At 34.3% G+C, this 24198-nt stretch overlaps 1 protein-coding gene across 6 annotated transcripts in view; it reads left to right on the top strand.

Annotated features, from left to right (window-relative positions):
* The window catches only part of Syt7 (Synaptotagmin 7), a 141233-nt gene that overhangs the window by 47320 nt on the left and 69715 nt on the right, over positions 1–24198 (top strand). For all 6 annotated transcript variants that reach the window (XM_067350036.1, XM_012379370.2, XM_012379369.2 and 3 more), the window contains one exon: positions 3232–3476. In XM_067350036.1, coding sequence (XP_067206137.1) covers positions 3238–3476 — 239 coding nt within the window. In that variant the 5' untranslated portion in view covers positions 3232–3237. The remainder of the gene's footprint in view (positions 1–3231; positions 3477–24198) is intronic.

Below are 24198 nucleotides of genomic sequence, written 5' to 3'. Positions count from 1 at the left end.
TGAGGATTTTAAAACAATATTCAAAATTCAATGGAAATGTATTCCATTGCAGCACTGTAACATTTCTAAGGCGCTTTATTATTTTATGCTCAAGTACTAAGTGCTACTGGGATATGTACATATGTAATGCGTTCCAGAATAGTAGCATTTGCTTTAGTTAGAAATTTTTTAATACATTTCTTTGATATGTGAGATTAAACATAACCTCCGGTATTATAAGTGATTTCGGTTTCAATTTGCTTACAATTAAAAAATTAAATCGTTACTTAAAGAGTAAAACCGAAAGATTTTTAACATTTACTTTGCAATCTACATAATATAATTTTCAATTTTGTACTTTGGCGTATTTATTTTAAGCCGCTAATGTAATTTTAAAATAATGAAACGAGATTGCCACGTGCTTAATCCTTTGCAGTCACATTTAATATATTATATTTAATTCCCCCTCTTACTTATTCCAAGTGTTTATTTGACTTAATATTCCTTTTTAACATTACGTGAGAAGCTGTTATTTATGTTAAGATTTTTATATTAAACAAATAAAATTTTAATTTGTGAGAACACACATAACTACATTTACAGTGTTCGGTGAAAAAGTGATACAAGTGAATACGTTTTACTAATTTTGGCAATCAAAAAATTATGAAAAAATATTTAATATAACATTTATTTATTCTATTGTCGACTTTTTTAGTTTTTGAATTTACTGCAAGCAAATAAATAAAAAAAAAACAATTTTTTGCTAAAAAAATTATTTATAATTTGTACCTGTGTATGATATAATATTGACTGTAACAGAGTTGTCACGTTATTGGTCATTCTGTGTAATTGATCAATTTTTAATGAATGCGAGAGCTGATTGTGGCTGTTGTATGCATGTAAAATTACTTAAAAGTCATTGTTAACCGATCGGTGATTGCGCTGTATTTACTGTGTCCGCAGCTGGTCGTTTTATCGATCAGTTAATCGTGTTTCGACAGAACGCGTGATGCAACGGATTTAAATAGTACCTTTTGCTGGAAAAGCTTTTCGTTCCAGGATGCGGCTTATTGCATTTACCTTTAAAGCACGTTCGGGATCGTAACGTTAATGAGCTTGGACTCTATTGCATTATTATTGCGGATCTTCGCCCTCTGCGCGTCGGTGTTTCTGCAAGAAACGAAACGAGTTTGCACTGCCTCGAGCTTAACTGATATTGCGTGTAATCGCAAAAGTATGGTAATGAATAGTTCGAGAGCGTTAATCATGTTTTATTAACATGCCCCGGAGAAGAAGGAGAGAGCGTGTTTGATCGACGCGAGGGTTTATATCGTGCGAAAAATCGAGAACGCTGCGAATGCTTAGGAGCACGTTAGCGTTTCAGAAGGGATACGTTACAAATAGGGTCGCGACGTACGCGCCGCTTTCTTTAAGCTAAAATATGGGAACTCATTTGCTCACGCTCATGCTCATTTGAAGTCATGGCTTTAGCTTGATTGTCATTCGAAATAATGCGTACACATATATTATAGGCAAATAAAGAGGCAGTTGAAAATGCAGATAAATGAGGTGTCTCAAGAGGAAATGTCGAAACTTTATTACGTTTGGTTTTTGAGTAATTTTGAAGAAGAATTGTTAGGAAGAATTGAAGAATAAAGGTTTAATATAGACTTGTGTCTCTAAATACACTGGCTTATATATTTCTATTTATTCAAGTTTTAATACGTTGAATACGTTTAATATGTTTATCGACACTTTTTTACTAAATTAATAAAAATATATTTTATTTACTTTGTTAACGTAAACAACAAGTTGATGCTTAATCATAATATTTCTCACAATTTTAACAAAATAAAATTTTATGTATAATTATGCGGTTGAGAAAACTTATAAACTTCTATTATAAATCCTAGAAAATCAAATCAATATGGTACTTTTTACTTGCTTGAAGAATCAAGCAATAAAACCGTGACATTTTCGCTTGGAACATCTCATATGTTTATCTTATCATATGTTTATCTTATTCACGTCGTTTCTGCTCAAACAGATAAGACAAAACTAATTTACAAAGTATCCACTAATAGAAGTAAAACTACTTTGATGCTATCTTGTAATGGGACGAGCATATATCTTTAATATGAAATTTACTGTTCAAATCCATAAAGAAGTAATTAGATTCTCCGAGAGATTAAAACAATTATTCATTAGGATTAGAATAAATTATGCATAAAGGAAATATTTTTATCGCAACATGTAAAGCAAGGGAATTATTGATACATTCAGAATAATTCAGAATAAAATAACAGGGACATTTTTAAACTATGCGATTATTTTTAGCTGAATGCTAAAAATGCTTTGTGATGTATGAATTTTCGCATCGCGATGGTCGTAATACTGTTTTCGTACACGAAATACAGTGTATACATAGATTAAACACAGCTACTCGGGAACGTCTTAGTCTCATCTTTCGATATCAGCGTTGCGCGCTTTTATTTCGTTCGTGGCTCATCCACGCGCGACCGAGATTTAGCGAAAATAGTTCGCGTGCACGTGTAGATATCCGAAATTGCCACGGCTGAATTTCATTCGTGCATGGAATGACAGAATGGTTTATCTCATGGGCGTAACGTCTAGCTGAGCGCGATGCCTTCCCGACTACCGGGCCGGGGACTATACATGTATAGGCTGCTGTTAAGGTATACTCCGTATTGACCGGGCTCTTGCCTTGGCTGCAGCAACCTCACAGCACCTACGTGCAAAGTCTGCAAATGAATTTTTCGGACGTGCTCCCGAGTTACGTCAAGTTCCGACCAGAACAAAAGATACATTTTTGTCATCGAGAAAGCCGACTTTATGGATTTTTTTTATGGATTTCTTGAAAAATTTCTCGCAGCGCGTTATCTCATCGCAGGCGTTTTATGACTTAGGTTAGATTGCGCCGTCACTTTTCACGGGGCGTCGAAATTGTTCTTTGCTCAGCATGAATCGAGAATGGCTTGTTATATTTTATTTGCAAAATTTATATGTGTGTGTGTGTGTGTGTGTGTGTGTGTGTGTGTGTGTGTGAAAACTCGTGCGAAAGTATAAAGGTGACGGTGTCGTAAAGACCGTTTCGTGTTTTGAATGTAAATTCAAGATCTAATCGCTCTCTGATTCATTGGGGCGTTCTTTGTATTATGAGAGAGGAATGATGTAAATTCGAGTGATATAAATGTGTTTGTTTCAATCGATGTGTTTTCCTGTGCATTTCAGGTGGGCATGGAACGCCGTGACGTCATATTGACAGCAGTTTTTGGAACACTTGGAGCTCTCGCATTTTTAGTAGGACTTGCATTTGCGATGTGGCTTTATCTTCGCGCTAGAAAATCCAAACAACGGGACGACGATCTCGAGGATCAGAACGATAACGGTGATGGCTCGGGGCAGTCGCAGCAACCTGCCAAGAAGAATGGCTTTTTGAACCTGAAGACACCTTTGATCAGTACGAAGGCTCTTGGGTAAGTGAGTTTTTCTTTTTCTCTCGAAAATGATTGGCTAAGCGATTGTATTATGATCGATTTTAAACTCGGTTATTTCGCCAAAAGAGTCTATTCTTTTGAAAAAGGAACCTAATTCTTTTGAGTCATCACTTTGGCTCCTTGATAATACCAATCAATAATAACAATATATATCTTTTATATTTCTATACTTTTTTCCTATGAATTATTGCAGTTAATAATTCATACTGTGCTACAATAAATTTTAAAATTTATATGAAAACAAAGAAATATACGCTGGAAAATCGCAGATTTCAATAGAGATAGACAAAACAGCGATTATAATGTTCTTGCGACGTGCACGCCTGTTTTGTTTTTTTATCTTAAAAATACTTGAAAATACATAACATTGTATTCACAAGTTAACAAAGAGAATTATCAATTTCAAATTATAGTTTTTTTCACGATTAAGGACGCTCTTTATTCTATTTTATTGCACAAAATCTGTACATGAATATTGTAAATATTATCTTTCCATTTTTATATTCGTTTTGTTAGCTTTGCTAAGCAAAAATAATATTACATAATATTTCCCGGCGGTATATTGATCTGTATATTTTATCAATTTTGGTTTTTAAAAGAGATATCAATTTTTCGCATCATTAAGTGCGCGATTTATTATTGAACGCTTTTTACAAATGGAAGGATTACAGTTTACTTTGTTACTATTTGAGCGCTAAAATACAAAGTAATTTCACCAGGTGTTAAAGTAGTATCGTTCGAATATAGTCAGACTTGTAAGCTACCGACAACGGGTTGCGGAAAGCTGTCGGTAAGCTTACTTGTTGGTAAAAGCGTTATCGACGAGAGAAATTTGCAGCAGTAGAAGTTATTGACAAACGTTATCATATCGCCAATTGATATTCGAAATTCTTAGTGCAGGTGGTTATTGATTACTGACTTATTTGTTAATATTTTTACCTAAATAATTAAGATTTATTACATTCATAAGCATAAAGCAAAATCTGCTGATTTTTTCTATATTACGTTTATTTCTAAAAATGCTTTGTTTTTTTATTGCGAAAATCTATAATATAACATAATTTTATATGTGTATAGAAAGAGATTTTGTATGTTCACAAAAGAAAAATTCGAGAATTATCTCGGTGTTTTACGCAGAATGCTTAAGTGCAGAGTTTGACTCAGTTATCGCTATTTGCATCCGGAATCTAAGAGTAATTGTCTTGGCATAATTTTTTGCAAGACTAGCACAGAACTCAACTCAGTTTCCACTATTCGTGTCTGCAATTTCTGTAATCGATCAATATTTTATGGTCGATCAATATTAACATTGTTTCAAGATTCGTGCTCTAACACGACGATGGGACCATGAATTTCGAATTTTCGTGCTCGCATGGTATCAATTAATCAATTAATTTAATTAGTTTTGTTTTAAAAATATTTATAATTATTTTTGTTTTGCAATGTATGAAAAAATATGAATTAGAGAGTATAAAAGTACGTAAGAATATTTGACGAGAAAAAGTTTGTTTATTTTCCATATTAGAGACATTTATAATTAATTTGAGAATTAAAAAGGTCTCTTTATATATATATATACTTTTTATGTAACCTCATAAATATAAATACAATAAAATATTAAAAAGTTTAATATTCAAAGCAGATCTTACATAAAATAAATTATACAATATGATATTAGAGAAATATATGCAAGAATATTATAAGTAAAAATAAAAATTATACTATTTTGCTTAGATCCATTATCTTCAAATGAGTGGGATAAGACTTACATTAGTCTTTCTTAGTCTATCCATGCATCCGCGATCCCCGTGGCTTAATGGATCTCATGGTTGAGCACGGAAATTCGAAGTTTGTGGTTTCATTAATGATGGTCGAGCACATATCTTGAAATAATGTTGATATTGATTAACCATAGAATAATGGTTGACTATCAACACAAATTTTGAATGCGAATAGTGGAAACTGAGCCGAGCTCCGCGCTAAGCACCCGGCGTAAAATATCGAGACAGTTGTTCTACAATATTATGTGAATAATTTATCATTTATTTATTATTTACTAAAATAGTCTTTTATATAACATATTTTTTATTGTTTTTTTACTCGTTTCTATTTGCTTATCTCTGTTACAAAGAAGATATGACATTGTCAAATGTAATACGATTGACAATCATATAGAAATGCTGTCGTTCTCCAATATCGCGCATTCAGTTTTATGATTTTTAAGGATATAAACTATTTAAAGGAATATTCGAAGTAGAAACATCCAGAATGTTCAAACGCTACAACGAATTCTTTTCATAAAGACAGTTTTATATTCAGCTATTTTATAAGAAAATAATGATGATTGAAATAAATATATTTCTCTCTGAAATTACATATTTTAATAATATAAATCTTTCTGTTTGAAATGAAAGTAAAATCTTCGTTATGTTACTGTTGATTGCAAAAAGTAAGAATTGCAGATTTTAATCTAGTTTTTACAAATGAAAATAAAAATACAAATAGAAATACGGACAGAAAATTTATTAAGTACTTTTTGCTACTTGTCTATCTTCTTTTTATGTTGATTCACGTTATATTATCAATATATGAGGATTAGTCATATTTTTATAAAAAAGTATGCGCAATTTTATTCTGACTATATAATCGATTTTATGCAAAATATGTATGAGAGATTATCAAACATGGTAATTGAGATAGTTGTACAGCCTAATCATGTTGACGAATCAATTATCAAAAAATTTGCATGCAGATTGATTTTCAAAGCGCGTAATTGTAAAATATTCCACAACAGAAGGTAAAAACAATAGAGGTAGCAATATACAATTTTCAATGGCTGTCGAGATTGTGGCCTCGAGTGTATGTATATTTCAGAAATGCATTGTGACGTTAAATTCTGGTGCTTTTCAACAAGTCGCGACAGAACAAACCGTTGTATGAATAACTCGAAAGTATAATTTACTGAAAGACAAACATCGATTCCACATTTATAATTTATTTATTTTGCAAATATGAACAACAATATATTTTTATTGCTTATAAAGCGTAATTAAAACGACACTGTTTTAAAGTTTGGCAGAGTTTTATCGCGTTTTTCTTAAAAAAATTAACAAACGAAAGTAACTGCTGTGTGATTATGCGAATAAGGGAGGGCATGATGTTACATGCTGTTGACTTCGGCGCGATAATAACTGATTAGTTTGCGACGAACGAACTATGCAGTTTATAAATCCTCGTGTTCTCGAATTCTCGTAATCCCTCGTGTTCTTTTAATCCTCCATATTCATGAATGAAAGATATGGACGACGGTGTAATTCGGCGTCGTGCGAGATAGCTCGACTGCAGGGAAATCAAGGGAAAGTAGTGATTTATCTACGGTGCGAATAGCGGTGCATTAGTATTGCGACGAAGTTTGCCTGTTATGACTGTTAGTCCCGGACACCCTGGAGACTGGAACTTATGCGAACGTCACGCATCGCTGAATAGTCTCACCTACATAAATTGACGGCGACGGACTTAAATATTCGTTGCTTCTTGCACGTGTTTGAAAATTTCATGGAATTTTATGAAATTTTTATTTAACGACCGGCATGGACCGATTGATAACACGAGCAGCGTAAGAATTCGCGCGATCATAGCCGTAAAACGTGGCGCGGGACTGTTATCGGGAAATGCAGACGTCGCGAATGTCCGCTATTCACGAAAATGGAATCGTCAACAGCGGTACATTCGCATCGAACGAACTTTTTCCGCGAGGGAACAGCCAGATAGTTCCGCATTCAACTCTGTTGAATGGAAAACAAGTCTTTTCTGCTGTAAAGCTCTATTGGACGAATTGCACGAATTTGTGATGTGTTCTTTTTTTCTTTTTTTTCTCGCAAAGTTTTCCATCGCGCCGGGCGTGGGATATTCCTTGCCACACGTGGCATGTGCATGAACACGCGAGGCCGCATCGTATTCGAAACTATCGACTCGGTCCGTTGGGAAATAGGCCTGTAATTCGCTTCGGTAGTTTCGTAAGCTGTTTGCGACGACCGCTGAAGCGCTCCATGATGTCGCCGTCTTGTATCGTCACCTTAGTTCGAAACAGCAACGTTACAAAGAAAAGTTATAAGCTTACATCGACATTTACGTCAATACAATCAAAGTTTGCGAGGAGGTTTGGCGATTGTGTAATTTAGCGGACTTACCTGACTAATCTTACTTTAAATATACAAGCTTCTTCCTTCTATTTTTGAAATATCTGATTTCTTGCACAATTATTAATATAAGGAGAAAATCTCTTTGTTAAATTGCAACTATCTTCCAATTTTTTTTGAAATATTTTTGCCCGTCTGTTTATAGCGATTTGCTTCACTTATTCGATTTTTTTAACACTATAGAAATTTTATTTTTTATAAATACTTGGTATATACTATTTTTTATTGATTTATCCACGATAATGATATTTATTTAAATATATTTTTTCTTGAATTTTGCTTGCATTGAAATAAACCGTGCGGTGAAAGATTATCTTAATTATTTCATTTAGCATTTAATTGGTGAACCGCGTGGATCGTAAGCGTCAATTCAAATATGTAATTTACACGAAAGACAAATTTAGCCGCGAGAGCATCGAGTGTTTCCATGCTACTTAACATATATGAGAAAATGAAACACACATGACATTTTTGGTCAGCGATAAATTCCATGTTTCCGTAACGTTATTTTGAATCGAGCGCTTAATTAGTATATGCGCCTTGAATATTGCGGTATGCAAAAATTTTTATGAATATTTAATATTTTTAATATTTTTAATATTTTTTGAATATTGGACGATTAGAGCAATATCTGAGTTTAACTGATTTCAATTACTCTATTTTAACAAAACGTTGACAAAAAAAAAAAGAACGAATCATGTGAAAAAAATCGGAACAAAAGCTATTGTTAGTGAAAACTCGAGGCAAGAATACACAAACTAAAAGCATTTTGTACATTTAATATGAACAAGTTTTTTGCCATTACAAAACTTTGTCGTATGTTTTTACATATTTTTGTAAATGTTAATGGCTTTGAAACAAGCGTAGATGAGATAGAACTTTCGCGTATTTTCATAAAATTACAGAGTATGATTCTTAATTTCTGAAAACAAGTAATTTTAACTTTGTTTGAAATAGCTTTAATTTGAAGCAATATCTAATATCTTTGCTTACATCACCCGAAGTAATTGCTTCCATAAATAAGAGTGAAAGCATATGAGCTATCGTTTCAAAGTACATTCACAAATGTAATTGCCTTAATGGAATTTCATAATGAATATAACCTCGATTTCTGCCTATAGATAAATCGCCTTCCAAACAATTTTTATTGTGAATTGCGTATCGCGATGTGCGTAGCTCGAAGACGGAAATAACTTAGTTCTCTTTTTAACTCATATGGAACAAAGGGGCGGAGCTGAAGAAAGAAACATTATTGTCAGCAGTATAATAAAGTCTGACCTATTATTTTTTCCTTCATAATGCCTCATTCTTTTATTGAGGGACGTGGAATAATTCATTGAGTGTATATAAGGTGCTGTCGAAAGTCAAGAATTGAAGTAAACTCGTGTACGCGTTAGGAAGTTTTGAGAATATTTTATGCAATAACAAATACTAGGAGTCATTAATTATCATGGCTATAAATTAATTACAACATCCTTATAAAACATAAGCGTTCAAGTTACGAGTTTTAGATTGTGCTCATGTAAAATTTTAATAAACTTTTCCTCAGAAGTTTATAGTAGAGAATAAATAAATAGAAAAAAGGTTTTATGTATTTGTAATAGAAAATAATAATGTAAAAAATTTTACTTGAGGTATAATTTAGACTGAATTAGATATTATGTTTTCCGCAAAAATCGTTTTTGACACCTCGTGTGTACTTTGGGGTGCACTAAATTACTTACGCTAAATTACGTGAGCACTTTCCGAGAAAGATTGTTCCCGGCTGACCAAGCATGTGGCCACTCTACTCCTCTCGTTGTGTCCTTTTTACATTCTCGCACGGAATATCTCTGAAAAGCTCTACCCATAGTAGAATTTTGTTATTCGAGAGATTTTAACGTCAAAAATCTCAGACATATTCTCTTGTAATATTAATGGTCAATATATATCCCGAAAAATGAAATTGTTAAATTAAACTCTAGAGATCTCAATGAGGACAGAAACACGGAATATTATTTAATGCACTCAACAATGAATATAATAAATTAAAATGATGACTGCTTAGTTGATCAATATTATGAATTTATTAAAGAATTAGAATAATTAATCATGATTACATTAACATTAGAAAATATTGTAATATTGCACTTAATTCAATACATAATGATGATTATCGTGTTTGAATTTATTCCTGTTGTGAATTTATTAAATAGTATTGTCGTTTGTCTTTATTTTTAATAAATAAATATTTTAAAGTAATTTACGAGAATACTTGAATTTTTGATGGTTGATTGTTATATCTACCATTGCACGTATTTATCTATTCAAGAAATTACATTGCATCATGCGTTACATATTACTTTCTCCAAGCATTGAAATTGTTACGATGTTTCACAAATGGTACATATTGTCATCCTACTATTCGTGACAGTAGAATTGATCCTGTAAGCAGCTGCGCAGTTGATGCGAACGTGTATAACAGCACGAGATCCTAATTACAAATACTGTATTATCTGTATCGTTGCTATCGTCGTTGAGCATTTAACTGTTTCTGCCTTGTTGATTTGATTCTAGAGAATAATTGTTTTCTCCTTCATGTTAATTTATCTTATTTAAATATGTAACATGGTGTTTAAAAATACATTTTATTGAGATACTGAGAATGGATATACAATTGCTTGGTTTAAATTTTACGAAAAAACTGATAAAAGTTGTATGAAGTTTCTCCTCTTGAAGTTTTTTTTAGGCGATTTTTATTGCTTTACGACTTTTCTCCATTTAAGAAATTTAAAAAAGAAATTTGCGTGTAATATTTTCTATGCAAAACAGATATTTGAAAAAGAGATTAGCGAGATAAGAGTTGGATAAAGATGGATAAATTCTTAAGTATTAATCATTTTAAACATTAATGTCTCATAGAAACCTGCGAAAGCTTTTTATTACGTTGTTTCGATATTAATCGAAGGCCAGCGGCGATAAATGGTTTCGGAATGGAACCGAACAAATTTGAACGACGGGGGGTTAATTTAAGCGTGTTTTAATCGACACGATTACACCGTGTCGCTCTCAGCGGGAAATGGCGAACGTTTTAATAAAAAGAGCTAACAAAGTAATTAACATCGATTAACGTTCAAACGGTTTTCTCGTGTCTGGTTCTATTCATCAAAGTCGACCATTATTCTATTATGTCACATCGTATATATCTTATGCATCGCATACATCTTGCTAGAAGATAAGAATATCATCTTGAGCAAATCTCCGTTGTAACAAATGCAATTAATTCTTGAGAAAATCTTATTTTTATCTTACGATAGACAGGACTTAATAAAATTAACGAACGATTTATTTAGCAATAAGAAAATGTTCTTGAGGTTTTTGATAAAATATTTTTATAAAATGCAATGTTAATTAAATTCCAATTACTCGTGGAATTAATTTCACATCACTCATAGAATTTCATATTACTCATGAAAATTAGCATGCATTGATCGATTAAATCGAATATGTATACATGTCATAATTTGCATACTAACTATTATATAAAAAAAATAATTTTTCCAACTGTCTCAAATTTCCATACGAGTTTCTCTAGTCACCTAATATTTACATCAAACACATTTTTTTTTCGAGACATTGTTGGCGCCTGCCCGTTTGTCTTTTTCTTCTATTCTCTTTATTTGCTTTCATGCTTCGCGCTCGCCTAGTCGTCCTTTTCTCTCTTTTTCTCTTTGTCTTCCTCTTTCGATTGTCCGCGCTGGATTCCTATTGTCGACCGATCGATATGCAAGCGTGAGGAGGATAAGAGAGGGAGGCGGTATGCGCGAGGGAGATGCTGGAAGAAATAGAGAAGAACGGATAACGTGAAAGACGCGTAGCAAGCACTAGAATAGACAGCTACTATACTTACAGATCGTTATCGAGGTTTTAGAAAATCTCTGGGATAATGAAGCGCGCGGGAAATCTTCTCCGTGGCAAAAAAAGTGAATATTACTTTTGGCTCGCAACGACGGCCATTCGTTTTCACCGTAATGCGGTATTTACAGCGCGGACAACGTTTAATATCACAGTTATGATGTGCATTTGTATCGCGAGTAGTAGAGGCGCATTTAGTTGAAGAATCGAAATGATTTTATCCAGACATAAAAGAACAAATACTATCGCATAATTATATTTATTTTAAGCTAAACGTGAGATATCTGGGCGAAATTACATCAGAGTATGGACTTTTAAAACTTTGCAATATCTGTTCTTCATCATGATAACACGATTAAATTAATATTTTCCTTTAGATAATTTTTTCAAATTATTACTATTTCAAAAAATAATTTTTCCTTCATTTAAGTTTTTAAAAACCTCCCTTGTGAAAAATCACGTGTTCTAGAGTTAAAGAAAATAAGTCAATGTGGGACTGGTATGAAACCAATTTCACTCGAAGGGAGGTTTTGCTTAGAGTGGCAACAGAAACGACTCCTTCGGGAGAAAGGTAAAAACGTTTTTGCTTGAAATAGAAACGGCGGGTGCTTAGCAGCAGATTTTTTTCCAGAAGGAAAAACACCATCTCCCGTTGAAACAAAATTAAAGCGAAATCAAATAATTTGCTTCGTTATCTGCAAAATCGGCAAGAAAATGTGATTAAATGCGAGAAAAGTGATATGCTTTTGTAATGAAGCATTTCGAAAAAGTTTACGTATTACAAACAAAATATTTTTGCACAAGAGAGAAGAGAACATTTCAGCGCCAAGCACGCTCTATAATGTTTTACAAAATGTTTGATTTTTTTGCTGTAACAAAACTCATGATGTTACATTATGTTTCAAAGCGTTTTTGATGAAACATCGTTGATAGTATTACGTTGCATTTTAAAAGGCCCTTGTTTTTGGTTTTACACGTATTCGTCAGTGGCTTTTTACTATGCTTCCAAATGTTTTAAAGCTTTATGACTAACCATGCGTTGATTCCGTCGAAACAGATACATAAAAAAAAGCAGTCTTGCATAATAAAGCAAAAAACGTTTCTGGTTTCAACAGCTTAGAGTATAATATCAGTATCTCAATGCATGTTGTAATAAATTTTAATCCAGAATAACAGAGTTATACGTTTGATTAGTTCTTGAAGTATTACTTTTCAGCATTTTATATTTAAGATACTAAGAAAGTTGTTCAATTTGTCCGAAAGAGGGTTCTGACCAATTCTACCTGCCTTTTCCCACTTTTGAGCGGAATAAAAAGAATAGAAAATACTTGGCTAACTCCTGAGGCAACAACGCAACTGTTGCATTGGATTATGTGGATCGCTCTCAATTTACTCTCGTTCTTCGTACGAGCGATATTCCTCCTAAACCAAGTTTTTAAATTGAAACCGCTTTTGTATCATACACGAGTTTCACTTTACTATTCATTTTATTATTAATTTAATGTACTGGCTAATTTTTACTCGCTGCCGTTTTTGCGCTACTCATGTTTCATTAGGGCGAAACAATACCACAAAAGACGCATAGAATATAATTGGCAAGATCCAATTGTAAGTTTTCCCTTCTGTTCTCGGAGAAGAAAGCCGCTTTCTGTTTGTTTAAATATGATTCCGGATTGTAACACAATTGTATTTTAGTTTTAATACAACTGATATATAAATATAGAAAACTTTATTTTGGATACACGTGTGTTTTGAAAAAAAATTAATTTTTTAAAACTATTTAGAATTTATTATCTATCGCCTCTTTATGCAGTTAGATTTTTATTTTATTTCATGTTGCGATATAAACATTATTTTAATATTACAAAAATATTGGTCATTTAACGCAATTGCGATTTTATGTCTTGAAGGTAGCATCAAGTACTATATTTGATGTAGTAAAAAATAGAATTTTTTTCCAAATCGCTTTTATCAAAGCTCTCACTTCATTAGTTAGCGTTCGCTAAGCTCGGTTAATTCGCTTTAGTATGAAAAATGTGAGTTCTCCATCAATTTTCTTTCACGAATGTCACCGTGCCTTCGGCGCTAGCTTCGGACTTACCAGAGATGTGATTTTATACGCGGCCATAAAGTTTTCAGATATAGAATAGACTCAGGTGGTTTCCTTTTGATGGATGGAACAGTGAACGGAGCGCAGAGAAATGAGCGGGAGATAGCGGGAGAAGTTCCCCATTGTTTTCATGTTGCGGCCGCTATATCTCTCAACGCTTAGAATTCCGTGACCATAAGCTAATGAAATTATTGCGGTCCTCGCGTGACATATATGAGCCGTCAGCCTGCCACTTTTGTATGACCGTATATCCCGATTTTCCCTGGATTATCCATATCTTTGCGATGCTCGGGTACGCATTTACTGGTGCGAATGTGATTGATGAATTATTTCTCGAGAAAATAGTTTCTTTCCATTTTTTCCAATTAAGTTTTCTGAAGTAAACTTGACCAATACGCCAGTATGATCGATATTAATCATATTTTATTCTAACGAAAGCTAGTGACACTTGAATCTTAAACGATTAAACATTGTACCATTTGGATGCGGAAAACCAATCCTTTTATCCCGATAATATTCGCGGATGCAATGTGGAGTGGAAACATTGGAAGATAAATACAGCGACGAGCAAACATATTTTCCGCATATAAAGCGTTAATTGCCATGCATGGAGATGCGCTTAGCTCAATACCGATAATGCAGCGTGATAATTCCAGTGGAACTTTTGGAAGCATTACTTTTTGATTTATCGCCGTGATTTAGTACGGTCCGGGGCGCGATCGTATAATATTTTGGTGAATATTGGCCGCGAGTGCTATCGAGATATTTAAGTTTGCCTTCGCGTTCGCGTCGTTCGCGCTAGCTGCAGCGTTCAGGAAGCAGAAGGTGTAAATCATGAATGATACGGAATGTTGCTCGTTGATGCGGAGGGGTGAGGCAGGATGTACATGTCCCCGAATCCCGCATACCGATATGTATGATGTATCGCTCATCCCTCGTGTGACGTATTTATGTACTGCAGCGTGATTAGCAGAAGCTCGTTCGCACGGTGATGTCTGACGCGAGGAAACGTCGTAATAATAAAAATTCTCCACGTATCTCCCTGAAGCCTGAATGCGGAGATAAATTATTTTGATACGTAATTTCTGACGCTCTCAGGAAAAATGTTTCTGATGATAATTAAGATATATACGTATTCCCTGCGTGTGTCGCGGGCGCAATACATCGCGCGAATAATAACATTTGAGCAACAAAATTTTAACGAAATAATCCTTTGACGGCCGATTTTTTTGCAACAAAGTTTATCTCAATTAACCTTATTTTAATATAATACTTTTTTATATATTTTAACGAATTAAGCATTTTTCGTGCAACACATTTTTCTCTCTCTCTTTTTCTTTCTTTTATTTTCTTTCACAAGTCGATATCGCATTCGCTATACTTGGTATAGTTCTTTTCGATTCTTGTAAAGTAGCACATATATACATGTACAACATATGTGATATGGGTTCTCAAAGGACTAATATTTCTACAGGATATCTCAGAATTGCTAAAAAGTGAATATAACACATTTTCGACACTCCTATATTTCAATACAAAAGCGTTGTATGTAAAATTTGCGCTCAGCTTTTACATACGCAATTTAGAATTAAAAATTGAAAATTTCAGTAACAATCTCCATCACGCAAAATTTAAAAAGAAAACAGAGAGGTGAGGGATTATAAAAGTACGCACAATTTAACGAGAAATAATGAATTTTTACGCATGAATATTTTCCCGCGCAGAATGGAATATAGAGAAGTGAATATTGCTGCTTTTTAATCGCTTTCCGATTCGATTTGAGAGAAAAGCCGAGTGTCAGTTTTTTTTCGAGTCGATTAAACAAGTGTCGGCAAAGTGTAATTTGGTTTTCTATCGGTAATTCACGCAAACACATGTCGTAATGGAAACACACCACACATATGACGGTTCATTTTTTCGTCTGTGATGTTTCTGCGAGAACCGCACGTCGCATCGCTTCTTTGTCACTGTCGAACGGATAAATTATTCAACGCCTCGTGTCGACGGCGGAAAAATGGCGTTATGAAAACGCAACGGTATGCGCGATAAATTCTGCTATATTCAAGAGCGGTGTGTGCCAAATTGGAAGCGTGCCAAGTAGAGAAGTGTTTCGCAGCACTTAGACCGAATGCAACAGATGCCACTTGTTACGTTGCGTGCTATAACTATTCGAATCCTTTTACGCTCTTCGAGTAATTTGCGGCCACCGTCGGGGTCGCGTCCAAATCTCCATCGAATCGACATTATTTGCATGCATCACTATCGATAAGAATGCGCTGTCTCCTTAACTTTAGGCGCAATTTATCGTCGCACTCGTTTGAAGCGCTTCGGCGATTACGCGTCTATCATTGTCGTCGCGAAGAGATTCGAATGAACTGTTTACTTGTTACACTTCAGCTCCATATTCTAATGATGCAATTCTTCACGCGGATATGAAAAATTTCCGCGCATTAAATCCGCTATCGGTATTAAAAATAGTAGTAGCTAACATAATACGTATTTTCGAGAATAAACTTATGAGGCTTTTCATCATTTTGAGGAAAATTATTAACAAGCATTTATAATGCATTATGTGTAATGGAAATATTGCGGTAAATCTAGGAGAGAATTTATAGGTACGATTAAAATTGTATAGTCAACTTTCGTGCGGTATCGTTTTTTATTTAGCAAGTTTTATGTTAAGGTGTACACGCACTGGATAGTGGATTTCCATGAAAAATTACTTTGGAAGAAAATCTAATTAGACTTGCAAAAAACATTGGAGTTATAAAACCTTCAAGTCCGTACAAACAAGTTATCAAGAAATTGATTTCAGAGGTTTCCATTATTCATGTTAGTCCGCTGTTTATGATCACCGATGGAATCACTTTTAAGGATAATTTAACCGGAAGCGCGACTATTTGCAAACTTTCCAATCTGCCGTTATTAAGACTTTTCCCAAGGATTTTAAACTACCGCGCGGTATCCGATCTGTTCGAAGTTAGTTATTGTTGATTCGAGGCGAGTGGAATTGCCTCTGAGCTACGGAGGCCCTAATCGAAAATCGTTGGAACAATTTCTCGTGGGGGCGCGGACAAACGACGCTTACATTTCCCGCAATCCATTCTTCTTCGAGCGGACGTAGAAATACGGGGGCCGTCATCTCGTACCATAAATAAGACTTACGTATTACGACACAAAGTTTTTGTGGGAAGTCGCCCATAAAACTTGAGTTTTACCCTCGATGTTAGTACGGTCGACTGACGTCGCATATCACGCGTAAAGCGGCGGAGCGAATCCGAAGGCTATCGCTCGCCCCAAACCTTGTTAAGCATTTTACCTTCTCATATGTACGCTGGTATTGCTTCATATTTTGGAATAATCGAATGGACACAGTGCGTAATAAAATTGCGATCTATAAAACGGCAATCAACTAAAGCTGATAACCAGCAAAAATTTTGATAGTTAAAGTAGAATTTAAAATCGATGGTACATTTATTATGGATTATCAAGTATTTTCGTGAATGAAACCTTAAACGAAAAATTTTTCGCGAGTTTTTAGCATACTGAGTTCATCGTTGTAGGTTACTTTGAACAGTATCAATAAAGGGAGCAAAGGAAAAGAAGAAGGCATTAGAATAGGAACATTACACCTTTGGTTCTTAAAGAGATGCTATAAGTATGTCCGAATGGAGAGCTATCGAAAAGCGAGGTTTGGTGATGTCAAGCAGAAAAGGGATGTCTGAGAAAGCTTTGTGAGCCGCGCTCATCAAAGGCATTTGGAGAGGACTTTGTGTGGAATTGAACATGACAATCGCGACAACGGCAGACAGCGAAATCCTGATTTACGAAGCGACGTAGTTCTTCGCTTTTCGGGCGAATCGGCGGGCGATACATCTTTTTCTTAAAGAATACCGGCACTACGCGGGCAATGAAATCATAGCGAAATAATCTCTTGTGCATTGACTAATTATCTGATAAGAATGAAACAAGTGTCTTTGGCAAAGATAGAAGTCGTTTTTTGAAAACAAAAATAGATATTATTATTATTATTTAAAAAACACGTGCACAATATGCAATAATTGAGAATATGTGAGATATAGTAATAATGAAAGAAATTGCCTAAATAAATAATAATATCTTATTAATTCGCGCATAAGATGCTCGCGAAATATTGTTCGTTCCGGAAGAGACTGTTGCGAATCTATCGAAAGAAAAAGTATTGCTCTATAAGTAAGTCCAATGTATGGCCCTCGTAGACATTTTCACGAGGCAGGCAGAAGGAAGATAACGGCCTTTTTGGTCGAGCATCGAGCCATTTACGATATACTGCAGTGTTTATCCCTCGAACTTGCCCACTAACACCGAAACGTTCGGTGTATCGGGATTTCATCGCAAATATTGGTTCTGCGGTGGCAGGTGCTTAGACGGTTTGCAGATGCGCGTTAATACATGATATCGTTCCCGGTCAATTTATTAAGGAGCAGTGGCTCGAATAATCCCGACAAAATAATCCCGGGATGTGAGAATGAAATTTCGATATGTATTAAAGATGTATACGCGGAGAGATTGTAATATGACGGAGGAAGAATACAGTCGGGTTTATAATGCCACGTAAGTGACATGTAAATATCTGTTTTCGGATTGAAATTCTGGAATAGTTATTACTGGTCTAATCCATATTGAGTTATATCAGAGAGATATGTAATTTTTTCTTACAGTCTTCGTCGAGAAATAAATGAATTTTTTTCGCATGCAATTACTTGTGTTTGACGGAGTGGACGTATAAAATTTGCTCATAAAATCTTGCTTCTCGTTAATGAAAGGTCGTACATTTTAACCTGAAAATTCCACAGAAATACATTTGACAATGGATTATATTTCACGGATTAATTTATGAATTTCAATAAAATTGTATGATTTAGTTAATAATTTATGTGATTATTTGATACGTAAAGGAGATGATTATTGATTTATTAGATTGTGGAGCATTGTTTAATAGTATCGTGATTTACCACACAATAATTCGACATGGTTTCAATAATGTCGTGAAATAATGCATTGTAATTAATTTCTTACGTCAACTGGCGTGACTATATATTCTACTTAATAAAGAATGTTTATTATTTATCGAGTACTAGCGTGAGTTCCGTTTGCTATCATAAACCGCAGTGGTTAATCGGATTTATGTCTAAGAGTTCCAATACCGTTATGCTGCCTAAATATTGAATTCGATTTGGCAAATTCTGCGGTAAATGCATACTTTACTTACTTGCGCATTTCGTACAGCATTATTTATCAACTCAATAAAACAGTCACGCTTTCTATAATACATTCGTATTTTTGAACTATTTGGTTCATATATTGGTTCTTTACTTCAAAATAGATAGCGAGAACAAGACTGCAATTTTGTTCTGAAAAAATTAATTCAATTTTTTCAAATTTGTCACTTTTGAAACGGATGTGTGCTATGTTAAATCCTGACTCTATAAACTGCTTATGTAATTATTTTTGTATCAATTATACAAAAATTAATGATTATAAATAGATAAAATACTATAAATGCATAAGCAAGATGTAGGTGTATTTTTGCTGGCTATTCTAATGATTATAATATTATGTGCCTTTATATTCGACGACTGGATCTCTTTTTTGCAGCATATTCGTGGCAATATGAAGTATGTACGTTCGTATATGTTGCATATGACAAACATCATATGTGAAAGATGTCAACCGCGTGTATACTTTAACACACATCCGTTTGCAGTTCTTGTTCCAATGCCAGGCTTTGCCGCAGGCTATTTTTTCATACAGCACTAGTGAACTGCACGCCGTCGTACTTTTAAAACGAGTGCAGATAGGTGTATATTATTTTTATATTCTGATGGAATGTATACTTGTGTGTGTATCTATGATTGAGATTATAAAATTCGATTTATTTTTGCAATGTACATACGAGAGAGAAATTTTATATGAATTTTTTTACTATTACATTATTTATTATATTTGCATTTTATATATTATTACTGTTTATTAATCTATAATATCTACAAAAGGTACCTAAAATTTGGTAAAAAAAATTGTATATAATAGCAATTATAATTTGGTTTGACTATAAAATTTAATAGACATCTGAAGATTTAGCTCATGTAATTATCGTTGTATCAATTATTAAGAGTATATTTTTATCGTAAAACATTTCTTAGAAAAATATTTTATCAAAGATTTTTTTTTTCAAATCGAAATGCAATCGATAAAGCAATTTATTGCAAATTGTATAAAATTTTTATGAGAGGGAAAGAATATTTTTTACGTTTTGTAAGCGTCCTGGTTGTAAGCGGTTGTAAGCGATACGGTAAAAACAGAAAAGTCAAGGGCGTCTCAAACTATTTATTTTAATCTTCAACGTTTTGAAACCGTGTGACATTAGCACATAACTTTCGGCTCTGCTCAGATAGATACAGTTACCGGTATAGACAGAGAGAGAGAGTGCATATCTCGGTCGGCGGTGGTCGCGGTTCGGTGGCTGGAAGATTTAAAGCTCGGCTGGCTGAAATCGCAACCACGCGAAATCTACGTCATCGGACGATACGCTATTCCAACTTTGCCATACGATAATCGTCGGATTATTCAACAGTAACGATCGAATAGAATAATTCTGATCGGGTCGTCCGTAATAACGTCGTTTCATACGGCGGATCTCGGATCGACTTGAATTCGAACCCAATCCAACTCGAAAGCAAAGAGCTTAGTTAGTCACATTCTGCGAAGTAGGGATTAACTCGATGGCGAAGACGGGAGGGCAAAATGGAGTAGGGAAGAAAGAGGGATGAAGTCGGAGTGTGATATGTTATCGGTGCATGCGGTCACTACCAGCTAGATAGCGGTTCGAACTGATCGGTCAGCACATTGTCTCCAAGCGGTCTTATTCGCTATTGTGTTCCTGCAAGCACAACGCGAAGCTACGTCTCGTTCTCTGCACTTGTAATCATTGGTCTGATCTCAATTTTCTTGAATTGTTTATCGCCGCTCTTAGATTTTTGCTTATGTGATTGTAGTATACATCTATTTACACGTTTAATTTTTAATTTTTGCTCAATTGAAACAACGATAATTATATGATTATGATTTTTGAGGAATAAGAAAACCGATTAAAAATAAAATTTAGTTTGCAATTTTTTTGTTGATTTCATCGAAAATTAAATTAACTTTTTATATTTGAAAACAAAACTGCAATCTTATTTTGTAAAAGTATATTAATTTGAAAATCACTATGTTTAAACAATATTTATATCACACTTTTGGCGCTAAATGTGGCTACATATACATAATTATATTTGTCTCGTACAAAAATTGGGTACAATGTTTTTCAGGTTAAAAGTCAGTCATTTACATTTTTAGCGTTAAAACGTGCATAATAAAACTTTATTCTTTTCTAACTTTTATTGCTGTTTATTTAGTGTGAAACACACAACAGTTTTTAATAAGGATTATAAATGCATCAGCAAATGTATGTTAAGAGTATCACATGGCTTTCCTTTATGCCATTCACTACACCGTTGCCTTGAGCTCTTTCGTTGAGCAGCAAAATTTCAAAAGAACGAACCGTCGGTTATATATCAGGTTGTAAGGTTCTATTTAACTATAACTAGACTTTAACTAGATTAGAACTTTAATCATATTTCATCCAGAAAATTGCTTCGTTAAGATTATTTGGGAAAGAAATTTTGCGCATGTTTACCGGGAAAACATCGAGAAACATCTTTAATTAGAAAAGAGATCGACCTTTTCCTGAATGCGAGTAAGCGTTGCACACTATCGTGGGAAATACAGCAACACGGTTGAAATAGACACTTGTGGAGGCTAGGACTAACTTTGCTTCTCGTGTAGAGAATATCTCGGGAGGAGAGCATTTCTTTAGGGAAAACGATAAAATAAAGTAAAACGACCCATAAACGTAACGTTATAGGACTATTTATTTGAGAACCGTGTTCCCGAGCTTTTTCGAAGGTGATGTACATTCGTACGATCATGTCGATCCTCGCAAAATAGCAGGCAACGCGATCGGATTTAGTGATATATTTGGCGCTACGAGTTTCGCGCTAAACAGCGCCGTCGTTTCTATCGCGCGAGAGTTTTCAAGGAAGGGAGAATATTTGATCGCGGTATAACGAGGGAAATATCGATGATGCATCATGTAATGCGGCTGACATGCCAGAATTACCCATAACCTACATACGTGAGCCTTCACGTGCAGCGGTAGTTATGTCGGGGATGTAGGGCCAACGTTACCGCGTACGTTGGTCACATGTATCTAATTAGACATCGCGAACCACGGGTAGCCGATATATCGCGGCCATCCCATTAATCCCTCGAACCAAAACATCTCTGAAAAAAGTATCACTTTAATTAAAGCTTATTAAATTTTACTTAATTATAGCTTTAGTCAGATTAAAAATGTGAAACTTTTGGTGCATTTTTTCACTTTTTAAAAATGTATACTGGTAATTTTATTAAATTATTTAGAGTTTATAAAAGTAAGAAAAAAAGAGCGAAAGAGTACATATATATTTATTAATAATTTTTAACCAGAAGCGATTGTCGATTGATGTTTCGATTGAAAGTTGAAACCTATGCGCCGACGCGTCAAAGGTGATACATTATCCGATCTGCATCTTTTGTGGCTGTATTTGCGTCTCGCGAATAATCGCGGGATTGTTCGTGAGTGCTGCGCTGCGCTGCGGTGCTTTTGGAAGCACAGTATATATGCAGATTCTATTGTAGATGGAAGTTGCAAACGACCGATGAATGCAACATGTAGGTAAATCTGGCAAAAGGGAAAATATGCCACGATATTATATACATCGCGAGTGTCGTGTTCATATAAAGTACGTGGAACGTGGGTTTAATTAAAATAGCAAGCATAAGCACATAAAAGTGAAAAAGTAATAGAGCTTTTATAATGTATTGCATTGTGGATTAACAATACTGTTTACGTTTGTTTCTCCAACTTAATCATCCACATTTCTAAATGGTAGAATCTTTTTTTATTAAGAATTTATCTTTAACTTTAAAAAAAAATAACATTTTAAAAATGATAACATTTTTAATGATCGTTTGTGTTAGAGAAGAAACGTAATATGATCTCCTTTTCTCTCTTTCTCTCTCTTTTTCTCTCTCAAGCTGTTTTACGATATTTCAGACTTAGAAAGTTTGCGAATAAAAAAAATTGTGGATTGTTCTAATGCATAAATACATGAGGCTGTGGCGTAGTTCTAGAATAAATTTGCTTGAGAAGAAAAAATGTATTAAAAACGTGGTAACAATATTATTGCACTCTTTCAGCATGCATCGCTGTATGCATGCGAGCATACAATGTATAATAATATATGTGCGATAATGGTGTAATATAACGCCATGACTTTTATTAGGCGCTGTAACCGACACCGAGTTTAAAGACGATCGACCACTAGGAGACGTAAATGCGCAATTCCGATTATAATGGCAAAGCAATGTGACTACGTGTCTACTCTTTATCTAATATTTTATGAAGATACGACAAAGTTAACGAAAATATTTATTGTAAAGAGCAGCATTAAAAAAACGAACGAGCGGGTGCGAAATTACATCAAGTAGCCAAGTACTTCACGTATTGTCAGTTTGCCGAGGACGCTAAGCGACTTGGATTCGATCGTATCAACGTAAGTGACGGATCGTCCTTCCCACTTGAGACTAGGAGATTCTTGAGAAAAGCTTTTAGGACGTTCTTGGGGTGAACGCACATTACGCTCTTGGAAGGAGAGACAGACATTTTATCCAAAATTACCTTGATTTTATGTTTATTTCCTCTTATTTATGCGATTTCTTGTGCTTTCGCTCCCTCACGCACGTTTGTATCTGTTATTGGAAAATGTTAAAGCCAAACTATATTGTATTGACAACGCGCGTCAGACGTTCGACATCAGATTGACGAGATATCTCTTCCAAACGTCAAATAAACGTCATCAAGTCGCGTGATAACTCGTTCAAAGCGACAGTTGAAGTGCATTGAGCCGTGAGATAATTCGTTTATGAGTGTGAAGAGGTTAGACAAGTCGCGCAACGTTCGTTTACAGTACAATAACGAAGTGTAAGCTTCGTATTGTAAAAAATACACAAGAATGCCAATGAAATACATTGTTTATTGTTTTTCGTATAAGCTTGCTCGTGCAAATAAAATTGTAAAAAACGGCAAATTGTGTGGTTATCTGTGGAATTTTTGCAGGTCTGCATTTTTGCAGTGCAATTTTTGCATGACTGGGTCATTCTGTTATATCAAAATATTAGTTACGTTAATATTGATTTTATGGAAATGTAATAATTAATGCACATAGACAGACAATGTATAAAATAGATATCTGTCTCATTCTTTCTGATTCGTTTACGATTTTATAAGAATATTAACTGTTACACACTATTAATAAGTTACATACTATTATGCATGAATATAATCGGAAATATAATTATTTAATTACAATTG

Source organism: Linepithema humile, chromosome 2 (assembly GCF_040581485.1).
Source record: "Linepithema humile isolate Giens D197 chromosome 2, Lhum_UNIL_v1.0, whole genome shotgun sequence".
In the NCBI taxonomy this organism is placed as follows: domain Eukaryota; kingdom Metazoa; phylum Arthropoda; class Insecta; order Hymenoptera; family Formicidae; genus Linepithema; species Linepithema humile.
Note: the sequence above shows the minus strand (reverse complement) of the source record. Positions and strands in the feature narration are given on the sequence as shown.